Source organism: Globicephala melas, chromosome 3, assembly GCF_963455315.2.
Source record: "Globicephala melas chromosome 3, mGloMel1.2, whole genome shotgun sequence".
NCBI lineage: Eukaryota > Metazoa > Chordata > Mammalia > Artiodactyla > Delphinidae > Globicephala > Globicephala melas.
Genome location: NC_083316.1, coordinates 94,076,378 through 94,103,509, shown reverse-complemented (window position 1 = coordinate 94,103,509; position 27,132 = coordinate 94,076,378). Strand labels below are relative to the sequence as shown.

The 27,132-nt window shown below is 38.5% G+C and overlaps 1 protein-coding gene across 1 annotated transcript in view; it reads left to right on the top strand.

Moving 5' to 3' along the window:
- The first annotated feature begins 20,119 nt into the window (after positions 1-20,119).
- Positions 20,120-27,132, top strand: part of CCDC112 (coiled-coil domain containing 112) — a 30,579-nt gene continuing 23,566 nt past the window's right edge. The window contains exon 1 of the mRNA XM_030869852.2: positions 20,120-20,372. Coding sequence (XP_030725712.1) covers positions 20,256-20,372 — 117 coding nt within the window. The 5' untranslated portion in view covers positions 20,120-20,255. The remainder of the gene's footprint in view (positions 20,373-27,132) is intronic.

Below are 27,132 nucleotides of genomic sequence, written 5' to 3'. Positions count from 1 at the left end.
TTTCTGGAGGTCAAGTCTAAAGATAATAAGGAGAAACAGCAGAAGCTAATCTGGATTTGCAAAAAATAGAAAATAAAAGTAACACTGACCCCAGTAGAACTCCTGGATGAATTGGGATCAGCCCAAATTATAAAGCTAGAATAGATCCACTTGTCACATAGCATGTAGCTCCACCTTTGACAACACAGAGCAGGTTACATCCCTCCCTTGACTAAAATCTTCCACCAACTTCTCCTTGTAGCATAAAGTCAGAATTCTACGATCTTACACTGCTACTTCTCTGACCTCGATCTGCCACCAGTCTCCCCCTTGCTCACTTGGACGCATCACATAAGCTTTCTTTCCTTCCCAGCACGTCCAGAGGCTCCTGCCTGAGCTGTTTGTACTTGCTTTCCTCTCTCTTCTCTCTGCCTGGAACCCTGTGTCCCACATCTCCACAGGGCTGGTTCCTGCGTATGTTGCGGGTCTCAGCTCAAATGGCACTTCCCCAACCAATTTTCTCTCAAGATCACCCACTCACATTCTCCACTACATCTTCCTGTTCCATTCTGTTTGTAGCCCTCCTCACTAACTGAAATGATCTTAGGTATTTGCTTACTTGATAACTGTCCTTCACCATTAGTATCCAGGCTCTGTGATAGCCTGGAATTTCCCTTGTACATAATCGGTGCTTAATGAATAGTTGTTCAATGAAGAATGAATGAGCCAGCAAGGTTTTTACCTCACAACTTACCAAAAAAGTGTGAGGTAAAAAAATAACTCTCTAGGGAAAATTAATTTAGGTCAAAGAGTAGGATGTAGTTGGAGTGCAGTAAAGTAGCAGAGACTGTGTCAAGCAGAGCTCTTTGGGATGTGCTTTCGAAATGTGATCTACTGATACGTGCATCCTGTCTCCTCCCATTTAGGCAGGACTTTCCTGCTTACAAAGTCTATGGAAGTGTGCTTTACCTAGCAATTCCATTCCTCCTTGTTAATCTTCATCAAGCTGCCTTTAAAACCAGCAGACAAATGGAATGTCCCTGAGTGTTGAGTTCATCTAAATGCCTGCAGGTAATTTTTCCTTTCAGGTAATTTTTCCTCTGGCATCGTGGTCAAAAGGTCATGTCCCTCTTTCAGTAGAGAACAAAAATCACTTATAAACACTTTTTGAACTTTTTGTTAATTGTTCCATTTCCAGTTTTTTAAAAAATATGAAAAGTTATTAACACATAAAAGCCCATTCAGGAAAACAATTTTGTATCTGAGAGTAGTTCTCTAATATTTTCACAAAAAGTAAAACCGGATTGTCATATGGAAGAAATGATGTCATTAACCCTTGGAAAGACTCTAACAGAAGTTCTTTTGTACTACTACCAAAATTAGACAAACATTCCACCCAGAATGAGAGATCTAAACAGCCCCTTAAATTATCTATACTGGCAAAATAAGGCTGCTGTGAGAGCAGGCATCCGTTCTTCAGGAATCTCTCTTAGGACCAAACATGTCTAGTTCGTTTGTCAATAGCACATGGGTGTTATCATTGAAAATGTGTTTAAATTTTCATACAAGGTAAAATGTACACAGTTCATACATGTGAAAGGTTCTAGATTAACTTTAGAAATGAAAAAGAGAGGAGAGTTAAAAATAATTAAAACTACTTGTAAAACTCAGTGCATTTAGATGAAAAAAGCTTAGCCTAGTACAGATCTTATTTTCTAGCCCAGGTATTATTTTTTTAGTTGTGTGGTAAAAAGCTTACTGGTTCATTCACCATTCATGCATTCATTCATTCATTCATTCAACAGTGACCTATTAAATTTCTATTATGTACCAGGTGAAATTCTAGATTCTCACAGGACTTATATACTAGCGAAGGCAGACAAACAATTAACAAGAAAGAAATTTAATTTCAGATTTAAAACTGGAAGTTTTAAATGTCGGGTAAACTGTCTGAAAGAGTTATAGTCTTGACCAAGCTTTAATATTCTTCATGTAAATTATTGGACATCGATCTGGGCAGACTTAGGGAACATTAATTCTAGCAAGAATTCAGAATTTCACATAGACACAGATTTGAGTGAGAATTTCAAAGTGGGACAGATGAGAAGTGTGTCTTGCAGTAGGATTTTATTTTTATTGAATTGAAAGAGGATTGGGCCCAGATTTTACTGAAACAAATTAAATATTGGGCATTTGCTCTAATTATGTAACTAAATAAATGCATTTTGTAAATGGAGGTTATAAAATAAAAAAAAGCTTTTCATCTATTTGGTGGATTAGAAAGACCAGTCTTTCATGGAGCGATACGTTTTGCTGTTCTCCACGGAGCTCTCCTCTGAGATGGGTCTCTGAGGGGGAGCACACGTGTGTAGGAAAACTCAGGGCCTTACTTGCTGACTGCTGGGTCTCTGCCATGTGCAGAGGGCTTTACAGCCATCACCTCATTTAAACCTCACAGACAGCCCACCAAGACAGGTAAAGGAAATGGACAGAAACAGAGAAGTAATTTGCCCAAGGTTTGCACAGCTAGTAGGTTAGTGGGAGAATCTAGATTCAAATTTAGGTCGGACTCAAGAGTCCATAAGCCCTCAACCACTTCACTGGGACCTCTCTCAGTTGAGAAATGTGTGGTGAACTTGAATTTGAATCGAGAAAGCGTTATGGGCTGTTTGACTGTTTCCCTAAAGGGAACTGCACAGATCCCCTGGACAAACTCCAGGCATTTGACAGGCTTATTTTGACAATGCCTGACAAAGATATTTGCTCCCAGTACATAGTTTTCACTATGGGTTTTGCCTTAAATTTTTGTTTTTCCTACAAATTTATTAATAAACCATATCAAAAGGAAATTCATGACATATTTAAATGCTAAGAGACCAGGGGACAAACTTAGCACTGGAAATAGTGACCTGATTTCACTAGATATTACAGGAAAATTACTGATTTATAGGTCACTGGTTTTTTTCTACCAGAAGTTTTTGACTAAATTAGGTTACAGCCTGCAGGCCCTTCACCTGTCTCTCACATAAATAAAATGTCCCAAGAGTGCCCTCTCAGCCCTACCCACTGCATGGCTGACACAGACATTTCAGCTAGTATAAACTACCTTTTGTTTGTTTGTTTATTTCAGGAGAAACTCCGTTCCCTCAAATGGGTGTGGGAGTGATATGAAGATTTGCTCAAAGCCAAAGGTGAGTGATAAAACATAATAGTCTCTAAAAGGATCTTTCTATGATTCTAGAATTCTTTGATTATAGGATATGGAATAGAAATTAATGAGACATGTTTCACATAAATGAGCAAATCTAGGATTAGAAGTATGTCATAATTTAAAGACAACCCCAAATTTATTTTTAGGCTGCATGAATCCTTCAGGGTCCTTGATTTACAAAACAAAAACAAAAAACAAAACACATTCTAGTTTAAGGGAAAAATAATTTTTTTATTAAAGGTTTTAAGAAGTTCTCAGAATCCTGGTGAGGGCCAGAGAATCAACTATGATGCTCTGAGACCAGGTGCTACATGCAGCTTACATAGGAGGATGGTCCTAGGGGATACCTCACTGTCCCTAGGCCTAGACAGCTCATCTCTTGCCCCCAGTGGTGGACCCTAGAGGCTACTGCTAGGACCTCTGGTCATGGTCTCTCGGAGATGCTGCTTCTCCCTCCACCTGCCATGATGGATTGCGTGAGGTACCTTGCTCACTTCCCCATGGAGTTCTCAGTCAAGTGGGTCTGATTGACAGAACCTGGACCCTATATTTGGACATTTTCCAAATATAACATAAGCCCAAAGATAATGAGTAACCAAAAAACATGACAAATGCCCACTTCAGTAAAGCAGTATAACCTCAGCTTCCCCTTGGTGCCTGGAGACACACCCTTTCCAGGGTAGTTAATGCCCCACAGGCCCCACTGTTGACCAATGGCAAGTGAGGAGTGGGAAAGAGCTGAGAGATAAATTCCTTTCCCTTCCCTTCTCCTGATGGGCTGCCTTGAGATGCAATAGCTTATCTGGTCTTGCCGAACACATCGCATGAGATGGAGCATTAACTATACTCGTTACCAACCACAGGCTGACTGAAGCCTCCCTCACGTTGCCTCTGCCTCACTCCTTTTCCCCTCACTCTTGTTTCCCTGAGATTATACCTCCCTAGAAAGTGGCAGCTCATCAGCTTTTCCCTTAGGCTCTGGTTTCTTGCAACCCAGGCTACAAGAGCATCTCTTGCAGTTGCAGTGTATTCTCACTAGAGTCTTTGGTCTCTAAGACCAGCTTCAATTATTTTCTCTAGAAAACTAGTAATAGTAGCTCGTGCTGATTTGAAAACCTGCGTTTGCCATAACTGTCACTCATGTTGAAAACTCTTCTACTGTCTCTATTTTTTCCTCATGCGCAAACAAAAAAGAAAGAAAGAAAGGAAGAAAAATTCACCGGGAGGTTGGGTTGTGAGAGTGGGAGTGGAGGAATTAACTTGTCATTGAGAGTCTCCTAGCTTTTAGTTAACTCTCTTCTAATTCCCTAAACAAGCCATAGTGTCTCATTTCTCTGCGCCCTCCCTCAGGTTATTTTCTCTTCTAAAAAGCTATTTGGGGCTTCCTGGTGGCACAGTGGTTAAGAATCCGCCTGCCAATGCAGGGGACATGGATTCGAGCCCTGGTCTGGGAAGATCCCACATGCCGCAGAGCAACTAAGCCCGTGCGCCACAACTACTGAGCCTGAGCTCTAGAGCTCACGTGCCACAACTACTGAGCCCATGTGCCTAGAGCCCGTACTCTGCAACGAAGAATAATCCCCGCTCACTGCAGCTAGAGAAAGCCTGCGTGCAGCAATGAAGACCCAACGCAGCCAAAAATAAATAAATAAAATAAATTTATTAAAAAAAAACTGTTTGCCTTTTCTTTATTTTTACAGTTAAATGTTTCTTGTCCTTGAAGACTAATCTTGGGTGTCTCCTCTTTAAGGAAACTGTCTTGACCCCCGACCCAAATCTAATTTACATTGAGCTGTGTATTCCTATGGTACCCTGTACATCGCATTTATGTGGGCCATGCTGGACTTCAGCTATTGGTCTTCCCTAAAAGCCTGTCTTTCCTAAAAGATAGTAAGCTTCTTGGGGACAAGGACCATGTCTCATTTGGCTTTGCAGCCCTGGCTTAAATCAATATAACTGGCACATAATGATTACTCAATTTAAAAATAGCTGTTGAATATGTGATTAATATATGTGGAATAACTGGTTGAATAATTCCATTCAGGATCCCTGTGCCATGTTGTGGCAGTGCCTGGAAAAATCCCCCATCTAAGCCCTTGGCTGGGTGGAAGAGTTGTTTCACCCTTGCACCCACGTAAGAGATAGTCAATAATTGCACCGCACTGTTCTACTTGACAAATCCCAGTCATTTCTCCAGGAAAGAAGAAAACCCTATGAAAGGATTTAGTGTTGTATTTTTTCTTGGTTCCTAAGTGAGTGAGTGAGGGTGATAAGAAACAAAATTTCTACTAAAAAAAGTAAGTGAAGTGTAATTTCACCTAGAACTTGCCTCATAGGTGACCAGTGTTTTTGTCATCCACATACCACTTGGCCAGTGGACAAAAATAGCTGTTAAAAAAGACATTTAATTGTTCCCGTGTTTGGCAGCCCTGTCTAAAGTTAATCCTCATTTCATATATGTGTCCAAATGTGTTCTAATTTTTTGTGTAGAAGATATCTACTCACTCATTTATTCATGGATCCATTTAACAAATGTTTATTGATGCCTGCAATGGGCTTGTGTTGGGCTAAGGATGCAACAGTGAGCAGAACAAAGCTCATTCCTCATGGAACTTGCATTCTAATAGGGGAGATGTACAAACATTGTAATCCATATTCAGTAATTCTTTCTTTAAATAAATTTTAAACATTATTTATTTACAAATAAATAAGTAAATATAAATTTATTTATATTAAGCACTACTGATGACTAGATGGTAAATATATGGGTGCCCCATGGAGGCTACTCTCTAGATCAAATCAAATGCTGACAACTGTTAATGAAGGAAGGGATCCAAATTTCGGTAGGGGTGGAGGTGGCCAAAGAAGGCTTCCTTGGGAACTGACATTCAAACCGTGTGCAGAAGGATCATGACTAATAAGATAAAGGGAGGGTTAGAGGTTCACTCTAGATTGCACTGCTAACATAGGCAAAGGGATACTTGGCACATTTGGGGATCTGAATGAGGCCCAGGGTAGCTGGAGAACCAGGAGAGAAAGAGTGGGAAACAAGAACGGTGGTCAGGGCCAGATCACACAGGGTTTGTAGATCATTTAAGGAGTCTCATCACACACACCAGGGGATAATAGATTATTGAAGTCTGAATGAGACTGTTGGTAAAAATGAGTTTGTGAACTTCAGAGTTAGTAGTATCTATTCTTTTGGCTTACATTCTAGTATGAGTAGTTGAGTTTTTTAACTGTTTACATCATGTAGAAATTAGTATTAAAAGCTGTTCTGACAATTTTCACTAAAAAGAACTCTTATATTTAGTATAAAATTTGGGAAACTCAATCTATTTAAAAGACTTGAATGTCAGTTGACTATATTTGAGAATCTGAATATGAGAGTAAATGTTTTTACTTTTCTGTCTGGGTTTTAACTGGTATGTGCCTTCATATCCCTACTGCTGGTATATCCTAGCAAGAACAGTCTAATTTTTATGCATAAAAGATGAAAATGTTATTCTTTTGCAAAGAATCAAATATAGACTCCCCACTGTTGTTTATTGTTTCTCAGGTGACATCTGGTGGATAAAAACTGAAATGCAGTTCTCTGTAGTTTAGGAAAGGTGAGGTTCTCAAATGTCTTTGGGAGGAAATCATTAAAGAATATGAGCTGAATTGGTTGAAGATTAATTTTGCTTACAATTTTGACATTATATTTTCTGCATTAAGTAGGCATTATGGTATCAGATGTAATGGAGAGAACACTCCAGTGCTCTGCTGGATTTGGCACGCTTTGAGTTCTGCTCAAACCTCTGACAGTAAATAGCAAAGTGATTTGCTATTGTTTTTGCTTTTTTAAAGAGCTTCAAAATTAAAGCAAGAGATTAGCTACAGATGGACAAGAATCAGATTGCTATTGGACTTCTCAGTGGCTATACTGGATAAAAGAGACAAGAGAACAATATCTTCAACATTCTGAGGGAAAATTTCTTTCTATCTAGAGTCCACTACCGAATCAGGCTCTCCTTCAGGTATGAGCAAAATAAAAGCATTTTCAGACATGCATGGGTATGAAAGTTATCCTTTTGTGTAAGTCCTCTCTGAAAGAGTTACTAATTTAAAATGTTGTCTTTGTTAAGCACTATGTTTCAGTTTATTTTCAGATATTTTCTTTTTTGCTGTTGCAATTTTGGTCTTTATTTCCATTATGTTTTCTTTTTTAACTTTGAGATGTAATTGACATATCCATGATGTTTTCTAACTGGTTGTTTGTATAGATGAAAGCAATTAAATTTTGCACACTAATTTGATACCCATCCATCTCATAAGTCCTCATACTGTTTGCAACAGATTTTTAATTGAGTTTATTGGGGTTTCCAGGTATACAATTATCTATAAATAGTAATAAATGTACCTCTCTTCCAATGTTTATACCTCTTATATCTTTCTCTTGTCTTATTGCATTGGTTAAACCTCTACAGTTATGCTAAATAATAGTGGTGACCATAGACATAATTGTATTGCTGTTGATTTTAATGGGAATACTTCTAATGTTTCCTCATTAAACATAATGCTGGCTTTTAAGAAATATGGATCTTTCCTATTTTATGAAGATTTTTAAAAATTAATTATGGATACTGAAATTTTTCAAATGCCTTTCCCGCATATTTGAAGAAAATTGTACATTTTTTCTTTCTTTTAATCTGTTTTATCATTCAGAGTTCACTTGCAGAAAACAGAAAGGGATTTAATACACGGAGTGAACTGCTTATAAATCAGTGGAGAGCTAGAGGTTCAAGCTCTCTAGAAATAACTCCCAAATCCACACTGTAGAACTGGCCCACCAAGAGACCTGCTCCCTCTGCCACAGTAGAAAGTCATGCTCCCACCGTTAGCTCCAGGAACACACCATCTTAATGTGATCTGGGAATGAGAAGTTGCCACCAGAATTCTTAGCTGCCAGAACACACCTTCTTATCTGTTACCTCTGAATCAGAAAACTAATGCTAGAACTGTCAGCTGCAGAGTTTTACTATGTCTGCTATAATATGTCCCAGCAAAATGTGTGCCTTGCTACTATGTCTTCCCCTATTTAAATGAGTTCTGAAATCGAATTTCACACAAGTGTATCTGATTAGTAAAACATAATTTACATTGAGGAACCTAGCTGCAAGGGAGCCTGGGAAATGAGGGTTCTGAGCTTTTCAGCCTCTGCAGTATACATGGCACACTAAAAAGAGGCTGAAATAGATGCTGAGTGAGCTGACCAACTGTACCCAACCACTTCCTAACATAGGAAATGAAACTGAATCATTCTTATGATACTGGGAGTGGGGGGAACTAGTTTTCTTTTAATTCTTCTAAGATGCTGCTGGATTCAGTTTGCTGAAACTTGGTAAACATTTTCTGCATCAATATTCATAACTGATTTTTGTCAGTAGCTTGCTTTTCGTGTTATTGCTGTCAGTTTTTGGTAACAAACGTATGCTACTGTTATTAGAATTCGGAAGTTTTCCTCTTTTTGTCTCTGCTCTGGAACAGTTTAAAAAGCATTAGAGTCTGTTTATTCTGTAAAATTTCCTAAAATCAGCCTATGAAGCCCTCAGGGCCTGGAGCTCTTTGGGAGCCTACCATTTTAACAATTTTTTCCTTTTTCTTAGGTTTTTAATGTTTAGATTTTTAATTTGCCAACTTTAGTAGACGGTGTTTTCTTAGAAAAATGATTCATTTCATCTGGATCTTCACATTTATTTGCAGATAATCGAAAAAAATAGTCTCCTGTGATTCTTTTCTTTGTATTTTTATTATGTATATTTGTGCTTTCTTAATTTTAATTCTTGATCAGGTTAGCTAGTGGTTAATCTGTCTTAACTGGTTAAATTTATTCATTAGGATTATCATTCCTCTGGTTTTTATTTTATTATTTTTTTCTTTCACATTAATTCATTTCTCCTTTTTTCCATTTTTGATTATTGATTATTTTTTCCCCTATCTTCTTCAGCTAGGTGGTTAGTTCATTTATTTTTATTCTTTCTTATTTATTAAGGTAACTACTGAAACTGCTGATTTTCTGCTGAGGATGGCTTTAGCCAATAAACCAATACTTGGATATTGGTTTGTAATGTTACCAATGTTTTCTAATTAAATTGCAATTTTAGTTTTGATATCCTCTTTGACTCAGGATTTTAAAAATTTTATGTGATAGGGTCTTTCTGTCTTCTCAGTTGATTTCTTTCATGACCAGAGAATTATATCTGCATTATTTCTGCTTTTTGACATTTACTGAGGTTTTTGTGGCCTAAATATATGGTCATCTTTGTGAATATTTCATGAGTGTTATAAAATATAGTCCCTGTTTTCAGTGAATAGAGTTCAGGATATGTCAAGTAGAATTACCTTATAAATCTGTCATCTAGTCTACTCTTTATTGAAAGCCCCTTGTCTGTGACCTTCTCCAGGTAGTCTCCCTGTGGCTTGGCAGCCTTAAAGAAGGAGAGCAATTCTGATATGGGTGTCTTGACAGCTACAGTCCCAAGCTCTGCCAAGAAAGTGAACATCCCTGCCTCCCCAGCTAAGAACTAGTCCTTGCAGAAATATTGATAGGCAGGGAAAAGAAATCTGCAAGAACTAGTCATAATGTCTTATTCATTTACACTGACCAATAGCCAAGTCAGGCGCACGCTTGGCTTTACATATTTGTACAAAACCAAAACCTTTCCTTTTTTCTTTCTTTCTTTCTCTTTTGATTCCACTGAGGTTTCCACCAAGTACTTCCTGCAGACAGTTGTGTAACACCCTCTGAGCAGTCTTTCAGTGCTGCCTACTTCCATGCCCAAGTCAGAATGGCACTTCCTTGTATTTCTCTGTCCTTGGAAACCTGGTTTGGTGTCTACAGTCTTTCCCTGATAATGGCCTAACGCTTGTTGATTTTCCTTCCAACGTGAGCAAGCCATACAGTGTCTCTGTGCTCCAGATTATGCCCATCACTAGACATTTACTGGTGTTATAAGCACCAGCTAGTGTTAAAATGTTAAGTTTATCTCAGTCTATGTGTAACAAAAATTCAAAAAGCACTGGTTTTAAAAATAGTTCTTTTTCTCACATAAAAGGAAGCCTGGAGGCAGCCGGTACAGCTGCTCAAATTAATACATGATAATTGTAAAAAATCTGAAACATTACAGAAGTCCCAACCATTCAGTAATATTTTCTTTATCATTTTCATGATGTACAATTCCTTAACTTCCACATTTATATACAGATATATGTTTTTGATTTAAAATTCTCAAGCAAGAGTATAAATACTTAATTGAAAAGTTATTTTGTTCCTGTGAGCTAGGAGTTCCTGAAAATTTTCCCATAAATCCAAGGGAATACATAGATGATATATGAGTTTAATTTTCTATCTAACTGTAGAAGAATGACCCTGTGATAACTTCTGAAATTAATTTTTTAACGATAGGTTCATGTTCATCAAATGGGTTTGCATTTTCAGGGAAAAGTGCTCTATTGGGACTAAATGGTATAGTCATAAAACTGTCAACCATACTGAACATTTTTCATTTCCCTGAGTCTGATCTGAAGGATGTAAACCTGGGACTACCTGCAAAAGAATAATCAACATCCATTCAAACACAAGTGATTATCTTCTTTATTTTCTACTGGCCTCCAGGAAAAAAATTATTTTTCAAAAGAAGAAAAATAGACTTGGAGTTTTTTTTTGCTTTAGGAAAATAAGTTTTAACTATTAAGTCAGATCCAGGCTTGATGCTTGGCTCTGCCATATTCTAGCTGTATTATCTTAGAAAGTTTATTGACTAAGATTCTCAAACTTTATTTATTTACAGCAAAGAGTAGCTGTGTGTGTTGTTAAGAGTGTTTGGCACATGATAGGCCATCAAAAGTAAGGATTATTATTTTTAAAGTAAATATTCACATTTTTTCCTTTTATCTAGACCTACCTTTAAATTGTCTTAACAGCTACATTTGGTGTAAAGATTCACTGTTGTTGCTTTGGCTGTTGTTGTTGTTATTGTTCAACAATAAATATTTTTGCCCCATCAGGGAACTGACAATCTGTTGGAGAGTATCTGATTAGGGAACTCTGATATTATCGAGGAACTATAAAAAAAGAGCTGAAAGACTGGGAAGTCTTTACACGACTTTCTCTTTTCAGTTTCTATAAATATAGTTAAGTTTAAACAATTGAACATTTTGTATGGGGATAGTCATTTAAAGGTCAGTGGAAGGAGTTCAATTGTTTTTATTTGAGAATAAAAATTGTGGAGGAAGTTATCACCCCTTACATAAGTAATATTGATTAGCTTTTTTTTTTTTCCATTAGGGATATCAAGAGGTATCCTTTTTTTTTTTTAACATCTTTATTGGAGTATAATTGCTTTACAATGGTGTGTTAGTTTCTGCTTTATAACAAAGTGAATCAGCTATACATATACATATATCCCCATATCTCTTCCCTCTTGCATCTCCCTCCCTCCCACCCTCCCTATCCCACCCTCCCTATCACACCCTTCTAGGTGGTCACAAAGCACCAAGCTGATCTCCTCGTGCTATGCGGCTGCTTCCCACTAGCTATTGATTTTATAGTTGGTAGTGTATATATGTCCATGCCACTATCTCACTTTGTCCCAGCTTACCCTTCCCCCCGTCCATGTCCTCAAGTCCATTCTCGAGTAGGTCTGCATCTTTATTCCCATCCCGCCCCTAGGTTCTTCATAACCATTTTTTTTTTAGATTCCATATATATGTGTTAGCATACAGTATTTGCTTTTCTTTTTCTGACTTACTTCACTCTGTATGACAGACTTTAGGTCCATCTACCTCATTACAAATAACTCAGTTTCGTTTCTTTTTATGGCTGAGTAATATTCCGTTGTATATATATGCCACATCTTCTTTATCCGTTCATCTGTCGATGGACACTTAGGTTGTTTCCATGTCCTGGCTGTTGCAAATAGAGCTGCAATGAACATTGGGGTACATGACTCTTTTTGAATTATGGTTTTCTCAGGGTATATGCCCGGTAGTGGGATTGCTGGGTCATATGGTAGTTCTATTTTTGGTTTTTTAAGGAACCTCCATACTGTTCTCCATAGTGGCTGTATCAATTTACATTCCCACCAACAGTGCAAGAGGGTTCCCTTATTGATTAGCTTTTATTCTGATTTCAGAAGTCAATATGAAGCAACCTTATTCCAGACCTGTCAGTTTATACTGGTGAATTCTATAGCTCACCATAAAATTATCCATTTGTTAGTGTATTTAAGACAGTAATACAAATATTTTGTTAATAATTAAGCCTATATAAAAGAATAAATCTGGTGCCCAGGCATAAGAGTCTATTTGATTTTGCCTAACTGTCTGGAGCAATTCCACACATTTTCAGCATATTATTATGTAGCTTTGGGATGGATCATAACTGCTCCACCATTGTTCAGTTTGCAATAGTGATCTCTACATAATTATTAAAACAAAATATTTGCCTCTTCTAAGTCCTAGTTTCATGATCTGACTTCAGGGGAACCCAAATTGAAAGCCTTTCTTTTTAAGTTAATTTTTATTGGAGTATAGTTGCTTTACAACGTTGTGTTAGTTTCTACTGTACAGCAAAGTGAATCAGCTATACGTATATATATATATCCCCTCTTTTTTGGCTTTCCTTCCCATTTAGGTCACCACAGAGCACTGAGTAGAGTTCCCCGTGCTATACAGTAGGTTCTTATTAGTTATCTATTTTATACATAGTATCAATAGTGTATATATATCAATCTCAATCTTCCAATTCCTCCCACCCCTCTTCCCCCTTGGTATGAATACATTTGTTCTCTACGTCTGTGTCTCTATTTCTGCTTTGCAAATAAGATCATCTACACCATTTTTCTAGATTCCACAGATATGCGTTAATATACGATATTTGTTTTTCTCTTTCTGACTTACTTCACTCTGTATGACAGTCTCTGGGTCCATCCACATCTCTACAAATGACCCAATTTCAATCCTTTTTATGGCTGAGTAATATTCTGTTGTATATGTGTACCACATCTTCATTATCCATTCCTCTGTTGATGGACATTTAGGTTTGACAGCCTTCTTCTATCTTCCTGTATGGAAGAAGTGTGAGAATTGGAAAGAAAGCGATAACATGATCTCTGTTTGCAGATAATGTAATAGAATAAAAGGAAACCCTAAGATAATCATTCTAAAAATAAAACCAAAATTAAGAGAATTGATTAAAGTAGCAGCATAAAAAACTAATAAAGAAAAATCAATAGTTTCATATATCCGAAGAATAACTAGCTAGATGATGTCAAGGGAGCAGAAATCACACTTGTAGTTGCAAGAGAATATTTTTTTTAAACTTAGGAATAAGCTTAAAATGTTTACTCTTCGAAGATGGAAAAGTAGACTGGAACAAATGTAAAGGCATCCCTTGTTTATGGGTAGGGCAACTCTACATCATACTTATGTTAATTCTTCCCAAGTTAATAAAGAAATTTAATGTGATTCCATTAAAAATATTGAGATTTTTCTCTTAAAGTAGACTGTTGAGTCTAAAGTTCTTTTGGGAAATGAGTAAGCAGGAAAAGGAAGGGAAACCCAAAAATAAGAACAATGAGAGGAACTAGCCCTGTAAGATATTAAAACACTGTATAATTTCCCTATAAATAAGAAAAGCATGTTCACTGATACATAACTAGATATACAGAACGATAGAATAGGCAAAAAATTCAAAATAGAACAATTATATGTGAAAAGTTAAGTGACACCTCAATCACTGGGGAAATATACTGTTTTAAATAAATATTTTTGGCATAACTAGATAGCCTTTTGGGAAAAAGTAAAATTGAATCCATATCTCATCCTGGATATCAGAATGAAATCCAAATTATCCAGATATCTAAATGTAAAAAGTAAAACTGTACAAGAACACAAGGATTCATTTCTTTATAAACTGGGAGTGAGAAAAGCCTTTCCAACTATGATTACAAATCCAAAAGCATCAAAGAAAATGCTAAAACATTGACAAACTTGACTACATAAAAATAGAAAGAACTTTTTCAAAGCAAAAAAAAAAAAAGAAAAAGGCACTAAACAAATTAAAAACCTAGAAGAAAATATTTTCAATTTATATGAAAAAATTCTATAACAATCACCTAATTGATAAAGAGCTCTTAAAAACTGGGAAGACCATACACAAATATAAACTCCAAATGGCTTAAAGACTTAAATGTAAGACCAGACATTATAAAACTCTTAGAGGAAAACATAGGAAAAACACTTTTTGACATAAACTACAGCAAGATCTTTTTTGACCCACCTCCTAGAGTAATGGAAATAAAAACAAAAATAAACAAATGGGACTTAATTAAACTTAAAAGCTTTTGCACAGCAAAGGAAACCAAAAACAAGACAAAAAGACAACCCTCAGAATGGGAGAAAATATTTGCAAATGAAACAGACAAAGGATTAATCTCCAAAATATACAAACAGCTCATGGAGCTCAATATCAGAAAAACAAACAATCCAGTTAAAAAATGGGCAGAAGTCCTAAATAGACATTTCACCAAGGAAGACATACAGATGGCCAAGAGGCACATGAAAAGATGCTCAACATCACTAATTATTAGAGAAATGCAAATAAAAACTACAATGAGGTATCACCTCACGCCAGTCAGAATGGCCATTATGAAAAAATCTAGAAACAATAAATGCTGGAAAGGGTGTGGTGAAAAGGGAACCCTCCTGCACTGTTGGTGGGAATGTAAATTGATACAACCACTATGGAAAAAGTATGGAGGTTCCTTAAAAAACTAAAAATAGAACTACCATATGACCCAGCAATCGCACTACTGGGCATATACCCTGAGAAAACCATAATGCAAAAAGAGACATGTACCCCAATGTTCATTGCAGCACTATTTACAATAGCCAGGACAGGGAATCAACCTAAATGTCCATTGACAGATGAATGGATAAAGAAGATGTGGCACATATATACAGTGGAATGTTACTCAGCCATAAACAGAAACAAAATTGAATTATTTGTAGTGAGGTGGATGGACCTAGAGTCTGTCATACAGAGTGAAGTAAGTCAGAAAGAGAAAAGCAAATACCATATGCTAATGCATATATATGGAATCTAAAAAACAAAAAATGTGGGATGGGGAGGGTGGGAGGGAGGGAGACGCAAGAGGGAAGACATATGGGAACATATGTTTATGTATGACTGATTCACTTTGTTATAAAGCAGAGACTAACACACCATTGTAAAGCAATTATACCCCAATAAAGATGTTAAAAACAAACAAACAAACAAACAAACAAAACCCAAAAAATGGCACTGATGAACCTAGTTGCAGGGCAGGAATAAAGAGGTAGACATAGAAAATGGACTTGAGGACATGGGATGGGAGGGCAAAGTGAGAGTAGCATCGACATATATACACTACCGAATGTAAAATAGTTGGCTGGTGGGAAGCAGCAGCATAGCACAGGGAGATCAGCTCAGTGCTTTGAGATGACCTAGAGGGGTGGGATAGGGAGGATGGGAGGGAGGCTCAAGAGGGAGGGGGTATGGGGATATATGTATGCATATGGCTGATTCACTTTGTTGTGCAACAGAAACTAGCACAATATTGTGAAGCAATTATACTCCAATAAAGATCTATTAAAAAAAAAAGAAACTGGGAAGAGGAAGACTAAATACCATTGGGGAAAGATGTGAACAGTTTAAAGAAAAAACTGACATTCTTTAACTTACGAAAAAAGACTTCATTCATAACAAGAGAAAGGTATATTAAAATTACTGAGAGTACCATTTTTCACCTATTCAGATTGCCCAAAATACAAAAACTTGAAGAAATACTGTGATGGCAAATAATAAGGAAACAGGCACCCTCAGGCATTGCTAGTTGGAGTACAAAATGGTACAACTTCTATGGAAAGGAATTTAACAATATCTAACTACATTTCCTTTGCATTTATCACTTGACTCAGCAATTCCACTGAAGATACACTTCCCCAAATATGAAATACTTATCATTACTTGTGATGGGGTTCAGGGCAGGCCACCCCAAAATATGCTACTTTGGCATATTGATTGCTTTGAGTTCAAGTTACTTGAGAAACAGCCAGTGCAAGATGGACTCCCTGACCCTGCCCTCTTTCTGCCTGAAAGCAGGAAATGAATTTCCCATCTGAAAGGCAACCTCTGAGCACCAAGACTTAGGGACATTTTTACCTCCAGGGATAGAAAATTCAGGGTGGAAAAGGCTATGTAAACTAATTCTGCTTAGTTTCTTCACTAATTAATACCCAAGCCTAAGTGTCTTTGTCAGTTCTTCACAAATTAATTGTTTCTTTGTCTAAAAAGTATAAAAGCTGCCTGCTTTGGTCATTTCTTTGAGTCTCCTGTTTCTGTGAACTCCCATATGTATGAAATTAAAATTTGTCTCCTGTTAATCTGTGTCATGTCAATTTAATTATTAGACTCTCAGAAGAACCTAGAAAGGTAGAGGAATATTTTTTCTTCCCCAATACTTGTCACAGCAAAAGATTGGAAATAACCCAAACATCTGTCAATAGATGCCTGGTTGAGTAAAACAGAGTATTATGCATCCATTAAAAAAATGAGGAGGATTTCTGTGAACTTACATCAAGCGAGTTGTAAGATATATTGTTAAGTGAAAAATGTAAGGTGTAGAGTATTATATGTGTGTTATGAGTTGAATTGTGTCCTCTAAAGAGATATGCTGAAGTCCTAATGCCCAGTACCTGTGAATGTGACCTTATGTGGAAACAGGGTCTTTACAGATGTAATAAAGTAAAGATAAGGTCATACGGGATTAGGGAGAGCCCTAATCCAATGACAGGTGTCCTCATAAGAAGAGGGAAATTTCGACACAGAGACACAGACACATAGGAGAGAAGGCCATCCAACCATACAGGCAATGACTAGAGTAATGCTTCCATCAGCCAAGGAAAACTACAGGGTGCTAGTGACCACAGGTGCTGGGAGAGAGGCATGGAACAGATAACTCACTCTCAGGAGAGGAAGGAACTCAGGAACCAACTGTGCTGCCACCTTGATTTTGGACTTCTGGCCTCCTGAACTGTGAGAGAATACATTTCTATTGTTTTAAACCACCCAGTTTGTGATACTTTGTTATGGCAGCACTAGCAAAATAATACAATATGCTACATGTTTTTGTAAGAGAAAAGGAAAAATAAGAACACATATATATATATACTCATTTTTGCAAAAAGAAATGTAAAAGAGCAAGCCAGAAATTAATAAAAAATGGTCACATATAGAGGATCAGTTGACAAGGCCATGGAGAGGGTGTGTTTGGGGGCAAGATTTCCTTAAATATGTCATATCATTTTGACTTTACATACATTACATATGTTTTACATAGTTTTTAAAAAGGATACCATAAAGAAAAAAAATAGAGGAAACACTAAAAGTGAAGACAAAAACAATCAAAAGAATCTGACTACCTAAAAATAGATTCTATTACCACCCAGAAAAGAGAAATTTCAGTAAACTCTTGAACACAACACTCTGACTGAATATCCTGTGCGGGACATATTCTAAGGGCAAAAAGAACTACAAAATGATCTTAAACTTCTTTCAGTAGGTTTACTGTTAGTGGTAATTTCAGAATTGTAATTTGAAACTACATAATTGTTGCAAGAAAAAGCAAATAAGTAAATATGTTGATATTCTAAGGAACCAAGATTTTTAGTGTTTAAGAGAAAAGAAATACAAATATAAAAGAAATTAAGGAATGACAAACCTCTGATGTAATGTTAGAATTGGTACAAAATGTAAGAAATGAAACTATACAATGAGAATATATTCTGTAGCTCTGGCCACTGAAAGGGCCCCAAAGTGAGGGCCCAGGCAGCTGCCTAATCTTCATGTTGCAAAGGCCTGCTCTGGTTTTCTGTTTATGAGATTCATAATCATTTTTTGGAATTTTTCATCCTAATAAAACAGTAAAAATCTTAAAGTGGCCATCTTGCGTGTTGTTACTATTAATATATTCCCTTATAGTATCCAATCCAGTGTTGTCCCTGGCAGAGACCACTCAATTCAAGTAATTGGTTGACTGTTTTCCCTTGAGGCTACCAGATTATTCTAGACTAACAGTTACAGGAACTCAGACAGTGCTGTGACAACACACCTCATTTTGGGTAAAAGGTAAGTACATAAATTAAAGAGGTCTTACCTTCTCAATACCCGGAAGCTTCCCTCTTCCTTCTAGTGCATGGGGAAAGGAGAGCAGCCCATCTTTTGTCTCCAAATCTACCAACCACCTTGTGCTGCAACCCTCCAGTAAGGAAGAGCAGGTGCCCCTCTCAGACATCAAACTTTCCATCTGTGACCTAGACTCCAAGGTACAGATGCCCTCCACTAGTCCCCAGCTTGAAACATACACACACATACACACCACATGTATCTTCTTTGATCACACATCTTCAAGCTACCACCTCATTTCACTGATCACCTGCATCACAGAATCATCAAAATAGTTGTCTAAAGACATTATTTCCACCCCTCACCTTCATCATCTCCTCAGCTGTCTCAGCCAGGCTCACCACCCCACTGACAGTGCTCTTGTCAGGGTGGCCAGTGGCCTCCTCATTGTCAAATCCAACCATCAGCTGTCTGTTTTCATGTCACTCAACCTTTGGGCAGCAGACCACACAGTTGATCATTCTTGAAACACTTTCTTCCATAGGATTCCGGCTTTCCTCCCTTCTTACAGACCTCTCCTGTCAACTCCTCCTGTCTGTGTCATCTGTGTTGGAGGGCTCTAGGCCTCAGTTCCCAGACTTCAATTTATACTCTCCCTGAGTAATCTCATTCACTTTTTAAGATGTTTTCTACTTGGAGATGAAGACCAAATTCATATATTTAACTCTAGTCTCTTTCCTGGGCTCCATCTGCCTGTTTTAACATCTCTACCAGGATGGTCTCTGGAGTTAGACCGGTTAGGCTTATATCCCAGTTCCTACTTGTATATGGTCTTGTGTTACTTAACATTATCCGTGAAATGAAAATGATAATAGTACCTACTTCACTAGATTGTTTAGAACAGTACTGGCACAAAGTAAGTGCTCGATAAACACCCTGTTTGTTTACTTGTTTGAATTCCCTGATAGAAGTTTGGAGAGAAGGAACTTCGTGTGTGTGTCTAATTCAACAGTTAATTCTCAAGGTCTGGCATATAGTAGCAGCTGGATATTGATTGAATTAATGAATCGATGAATGGATGAATACGTTCCTTTAAAGGAGGAAAACGCAATGCATCCACAAATCAGCTGAATTGCCACTGGTTGCCAATGCCTTGACTGCAGGAGTCATCTCTGGCTTTTCCCCACCTTCCCAACACTGTATCTTTGGAGTCTCTCTTCTAAATGGCCAAGTCCTAGGAGTGTGACATCCCTGCGTCTGATATCTGATAGTGTAGGGCGTGCTGTGTTTTGTTTGAAAATGTGAAATATATTGTTCAGGCTCATCAATAATGTTTTTTAATTTAGACTCAGTTTCACCAGAACTTAGTAGAAACCTAGAAAGAAGTTCTATTATGTAAAGTATCTCTCTCTATGGATATATAGATATCTATGTATATCATATATCTATATATAACACGAATAAATTTAAGTAGGACAGTGAAAAACAATGAATTTTCCCGGTGGTTAGGGAACAGGGGCCGGGGAGAAAGACTTTTTGCCAAATAAAGAGTAGATAACGTGCACTGTAATAAAACTGCGCCGCAGAGCACAGCGAAGCCGAGCCCGCCACCGGCCCGCGCTCCGGCCCGCGCTCGGGCCCCGCCCTGATCCCGACCCCGCCCCGCCTTGCACCGCGGCCCACCTCCGCCCCGCACTCCCGCCCCGCCCTGCGCTCCGGCCCCGCCCCACATCTCGGCAGCGTTCTCCCTGCCGGGGGATCCCTGCCGCCCCGGCAGAGCCAGAATCTCCCCACGCCCGAACCCCTCCACCCCAGGCCTGGGGGGCCGCAGCGCACCGAGCGGCTCGGCGCGGAAAGATGGCCGCCCTGACGACGGTCGTGGTGGCGGCGGCGGCCACAGCTGTAGCGGGGGCTGTGGCCGGGGCGGGCGCGGCCACCGGGACCCGCGTGGGAGCAACGCCTGTGCCGCAACAGGTAAATGGAGGAGGCAGACGTGGGCCGGGAGGCTGCAGGCGCCAGAGGCTGGACGGGGCCCCAGGCTGAACAGGTGTGCTGTGCAGCGCGGCCCCGGGAGGCGGGAGGCGCGGTGTTAGCCTCCCTTTGCTCGGGGCCTGGCGCACGCCAGCGTTTCGCTTTGTTCGCTTGTGCGTTTAACAGCTTTTACGGAGCCGCCTCTCTTGAGGTTTTGGAGTGGAGGAAGATCTGGGTGGAAACGCTGGCTCTGCCTCTTCCTAGCGTGTGATAGGAACATATTTAACCTCTCGGTGACTCAGTTTCTAATCTAAACGTTGGGACTGATAATATGCAGCTTCTCGAGCCGTGCACATTGTCTGGGAAGCCCCTGGTACAATGCTTGGTTGGAGAGAGATTCGGTGCCCAGTGACTGGTGGCTGCTGTATTATTGTATCAGCGCTGGGAACACAAGGAGGAGTCAAACATGGGATGGTCTGAGGCTGATGTGTTTCCAGAGATCTTCTCAAGACCCGTTTCTCTGCAGTGAGGACCAGAGGATCCCCCAAGGAGAATTGTTGGATCCAGTTGCTCAGGTCAAAGAGCACCTCTCCTTCTCTCACAGCCCACACCCCAGAGCATGGGCAGTTCCTGTCTGTTATACTTCGGAATAAGTCCAGAATCCCACTCTTCTCACCACCTCACATGGTGGTCCACACCATCATTTCTCCCCCAGCAGAAATACTTTCCTAGTTGGTTTCTATTCTTCCACTCTTGCCTTCCTCAAGTTTTATCAACAGTCAGGTGATTGAGTCCAGTAATGACACTTGTCTGCTCAGATCCCTCAGAGTAAAAACAAACGTTTTTACCGTGGTCCACAGGGCCTCTGAGCTGCCCCTACCACCTCCCTGTCACCTCATCCCCAGTCCCCTGCTCTGAGTCGGCTGCAGCCATACTGGCTTCCTGGTGGTCCTTCAGACAGGTGGAGCACACTCCTCTCTCAGGATTTTTGCAGTTGCTGTTCCCTCTGCTTGGAATCTCTTTCCTCATGGTCTCATGGCCAACACCATCACCGCCTTCAGATATCTTTGTTCAAATGCCATCAGCTCAGTGATTCTTTCCTTGACCTCCCCTTACTGAGTCCCCCTACCCAGCACACCCTGTTGTCTTTTCTGGTTTTGTTTTTCTCCATAGCACTTATTACCATATAATATATTACATATTTTATGCTTACTCTTAAATTTTTCTCCACCCTGCCTGGGAATGTAAACCCTGCCCTCTATGAGGGAAGAAACTTTTGGAAGTTTATTCACTATTGTATTCCCAGTACCAAAAGCTGTGCCTCTTTAGTCCAGGAACATAGTAGATGCTCATTAAATATTTGTGGATTAGTCCAAACCTGAAAGAAGGCTGTTATGAGCTGAGGACAGCTTCTATCATTTTCTTCCTCTAAGGAAATACAGTGTCTTTACCTGTTTCAAGAAATTCAAGAAATTCCACCTCAGACAAATTTTCTCACACATCCTCTGTATTTCTTTTTATTATTCTAACTCTGGCCCAAATGTCTCAGGAAAAAAATATAAAATACAGAAAAATACATAATAGATATATAATTTTTTCAGATATATTTAAAATACTTTTAAAATCTTTTTTAAAATGTATGGCCCTAGTGTTTTAGTCCTCTTGGTGGCTCTCTCTGGCTTACTTTAGTTGAAAATGATTTGTTCTCCAAATTCTTACAACCATTTTAACCTCCTGGTTTGCATTTCTCACAAGTTGGCTAATACTGTTATTGATGCACACTCTTGCCGACTACAGTGATTCTCAGAGGTTTGCCTTCCTTGGTGTTGGACCAGAATCACCTGTGGAGCTGTTTCAACTGTGACATCGGTTTCTCACATTCAGCAATGTCTGGAGACAGTTTTGGTTGTCACAGCTGCAGGGGGACTGTGGGGTGTTTGTGTGTGCTCCTAGCATCTAGTGGGTACAGGCCAAAGGACAGCTCCCCCAAAACAAAAAATTACCTGGTCAAAAATATCAGTAGTGCTGAGGTTGAGACACCCTGCTTTATACCCTCTCACCAGTTTAGGGAAGGCAGAGCCTCATGACTGACAGTCACAGCAGTAGTGAGGTAGAATTTCTCAAGGGTGTTTGGGTTTAAAAAAAAAAACAATTAGAATCTCTACTGTACCATACTGTGCTTTTTGAGGAGTTTAACTATGTGTTATCCCTCTGTGTATTCCCCCCAACATACCACATACACATACACACAGACACACACACATACACACTATACACTCAAATTCTACATCCTAGCACTGAACTTGGATATTTGTCATAGGATTTCATGAATGAGTATTCCTGTTGACTCTAACGGTGAAACCAACTAATGTTTTCCTGAGAAGAGATAATTTTCCTCATGATATTAGAGATGTCTGCCAAAATATCTAAAGTTCCTATAGTAGCCTGCTAGGGCTTCCATAACAAAATACCACAGACTGAATGGCTTAAATGACAGAAGTTTACTTTTTTACCATTTTGCAGGCTGGGAAGTCCAAGATCAAGGTGCTGTCAGGGTTAGTTTCTGGCTTGTAGACAGTCACCATCGTGCTGTGTCCTCACATGTGCATATGCAGAGAGAGAGAGTTTTCTGGTGTCTCTTCCTCTTTTTTTTTTTTTTTTTTTTTTGTGGTACGCGGGCCCCTCACTGTTGTGGCCTCTCCCGTGTGGAGCACAGGCTTCAGACGCGCAGGCTCAGCGGCCATGGCTCACAGGCCCAGTCACTCCGCGGCATGTGGGATCCTCCCGGACTGGGGCACGAACCCGCGTCCCCTGCATCGGCAGGCAGACTCTCAACCACTACGCCACCAGGGAAGCCCTCTTCCTGTTTTTATAAGGACACCAGTCCTAATGGATTAGGACTCTATCCTTATGATCCCATTTAACCTTAATTACTTCCTCCAAATCTAGGACTTCAACCGTGAATTTGGGGGGTGATAATTCAGTCCGTAACTGTTTCCTTAAATTATTTTGGAAAAATTATCTTCGAAGTTTTAGAACTATTTTATATTGTGTTTTATTTTACAACCTCCATAGAGTGTGGAATTCCATAAATTTCTCATTCATTTTGGAAAGAAATAATGTACCCTATCTATGTACTTTAATACTTGTATATTATTTGTCCATAATTCTCCTCAGCCATTGCCTTTCAAGGCCGAAGACCATGAATCTCTTGATTGTCCTCTCAGATGCCCTTTCCCTCTTGATCTTTCCAGCAGCTGAATTATAACTTTTTTGAAGTATCTCTAGCAGTATCACCTAGTGTACGTTCTGGTTTTGTACCAAGATAGAACTGTGTCTTCTGTTTGATTTGTTTCTAATGACCTTCCTGTGATGACTTGTATTTTATGGCATTTGGCTGCCTGGAGTGGTCCTTCAGTAATAAGCACATTACTTTTCTGACTTTAAATTATTACTCAAAATTGATTTCCTCTAGAAGATCACACACATGAATAGGGCTGTGTGTGTGTGGTTAGAGTGCAGAATCCCCCTCCCCCCTCAAGGATAGTCACATCCTAATCCCCAGCACCTGTGAATATGTGACCTTACATGATTAAAGGAACTTTGCAGATATGATTAAATTGAGGATCTTTAGATGGGGAGTTTATCTGGGTGGGCCGATATATTCACAAAGGTCCTTGTAAGAGGGAAGCAGGAGGATCAGAACCAGTAGGAGAGGTAACAGTGGAAGCAAGAGGGTGAAGTTATGTGAGGAAGGGGCCATGAGCCAAGGAATAAAAGTGGCCTCTAAAAGCTGAAAAAAAGGTAAGAAGTAATAGATTCTCCTCTGAATCTCCAGAAAGAACACAGTCCTGCCAACACCTTAATTTTAGACTTGACCTCCAGAATTGTAAGAGAATAAATTTGTGTTGTTAAGTTTGTGGTAAACAAATCTTTGGTAAATTTGTTATAGTAGTGATAGGAAATGAATGCAACCAGAGAAGGCCTAAGAAGGCCTGAGCTCTCACCTTTGGCTGGTCTTGAAACTCTGTGCAACAGGAAGTGAAGGCTAAAGTAGAGTTTTAAACTGCTTGCCCGAGTACTGATGGCATGCTCCAGCATGTACTTAGACCACCTCAGCAAAGACTGGGGGCTTAATTTGTTCAAGACATCTAAGAAAATCTTTGACCAACCAATTGTTCATGGACAACTAAGCTAACAAAACAGGGATTTCAGTACCACACAAACAAAGAATACAGATTTTACCGAATTGGTTCAGAAAAATGACTAAACAAACAGTGACAACAACAAACCTTGGAGAGGGGAAAGAATCTCATTTTCAGAGTTGCCACATTATATTATTTAAAGTGTTGAGTATTTGACAGACAAATTATGAGATGTGCAAAGAAACAAGAAAGTATGGTCCACACACAGAAGAATTAAAAAAAAATAGAACAGTAAAAAGAAACTGTCCCTTAAGATGATCAAATGTTGGACATAATAGACAAAGACTTTAAATCATCTACTTTAAATATGTTCAAAAATCTAAAGGAAACCATTTCTAAAGAAATAAAACAAATTATGAGAATGGTGTCTCACCAAATAGAAAATATCTATAAAGAAAAATTATAATAAAAGAATCAAATAGAAATTTTGGAGTTAAAAAATACAAGAACTCAATTCACTAGAGGGGCTCAACACTAGATTTGAGCTGGCAGAAGATAGGTCAGTTCAGATTATCCAGACTGAGGAACAGAAAGAAAAAAAGAATGAAGAAAAATGAACAGAGCCTTAGAGACCTGTGAGATACCATCAAGTGTCACAGCTAATGAGAGTCCCAGAAGGAGAGGAAAGAGAAAACGGGGGAAAAGAATATTTGAAGAAATGATGGGTGAAATATGAATCTGCACATTGTTGGAACTCAGTGAACTCCAAGTAGAATAAACTCAAAGAGATCCATACCTAGACATGTCATAATCAAACTGTAGAAAAGACAAAGACAAAAAGAAAATCTTGAAAGCACCAACAGAGAAGCAACTCAACACATACAAGGGATCCTCAGTAAAAACTGGTTTCTCAACAGAAACCTTGGACTCCAAAGGCATGGAGTGATAGACATAGTCAAAATGCTGAAAGAAAAGGACTCTCAACCAAGAATTCTGTGTCCAGAAAAGTAATTGTCTAAAAATGAAGGAGACTACATCAAACTAAAAAGATTCTGCACAGCAAAGGGAACATCAACAAAATGAAAAGCCAACCTACTGACGAGAGAAAACATTTGCAAGTCATATGAGGAGTTAATATCCAAAGTATATACTTGTACAACTCAATAGCAAAAAAAAAAAAAAAAAAAAAAATCAGATTGGAAAATGGGCAAAGGAACTGAATAGGCATTTTCCTCAAGAAGACATACAGATGACCAACAGGTGCATGAAAAGATGCTCAGCATCATTAATCATCAGGGAAATGCAAATCAAAACTGCACATTTTAGAATAGCTGTTATCAAAGGGACAAGAAATAACAAGTATTGGTGAGGATGTGGAGAAAAGTGAACCCTTGTGCACTGTTGGTAGGGATATAAATTGGTTTAGCCTCTCTGGAAAACAGTATGGGGGTTCCTCAAATAATTAAAAATAGAACTACGATATGATCCAGCAATTCCGATTCTGGGTATTTATCTGAAGGAAAAGAAAACACTAACTTGAAAAGATACATGCACCCCAGTGTTCACTGTAGCATTATTTACAATAGCCAAGAAATGGAAGCAACCTATGACCACTAATGATGAATGGATAAAGAAAATATGATACACACACACACCACTGGAATACTATTCAACCATAAAAAGAAGGAAATCTTGCCATTTACAAAAATGTGGATGGACCTTGAGGACATTATGTCAAGTGAAATAAGTCAGACAGAGAAAGACAAATACCATATGATCTCACTTAAATGTGGAATCTAAAAAAAAAAAATTAAACTCATAGGTACAAAGAACAGGTTGGTGGTTGTCAGAGGCAGGGGATAGGGGCTGGGCAAAATGGATAAAGGTAGTCAAAAGGTACAAACTTAGTTATAAAATAAATAAGTCCTGGGGATGTAATGTACATCATGGTGACTAGTTAACAGTAGTTGTTAAGAGAGTAGATATAAAAAGTTCTCATCACAAGAAAAACAATTTGTAACTCTGGTAACGGATGCTAACTAGACTTGTGGTGAGCATTTTGCAATATATACAAATATTGAATCATATTGTACATCTGAAACTAATATAATGTTATATGTCAATTATATCTCAATTTAAATATCAAAGGAGATTGGAATTCAAAGGGAGCTTGGAGTTTATCCAATAAAATATTTTCATAAAAATAACTTTAAAAATAAAGTTGAGACTTAAAGATATTAAATAATTTGCCTCGATTTCTGTTATTAGATATACATCTCAATAGGGGCTCTGTTTCCAGCATAGTGTTTCTGCCAATGAAACATGCTAACTCAAGCTCTAAGTGAGTTGATTTGTTAAAAATATAGATAATTTTATCCCTTACAGCCTAGTAAAACCCAAAGACTTTATTGTTTGCCAAGTTATTTTTCATAAAAAACATATAAAATGGAAACCTAGGTTACAAAATTTGCTGCCACTAATTATAAGGACATCTTCACTCTATTGTCCCCAAAATATAATGGCAGTAAAATATAATGGATAATGGTAGACTATGGAAAATTGAAAACATATGCACAGGTCCTCTATTGGCTCCCATGTAAATTCTCCTAGAAGTCCGC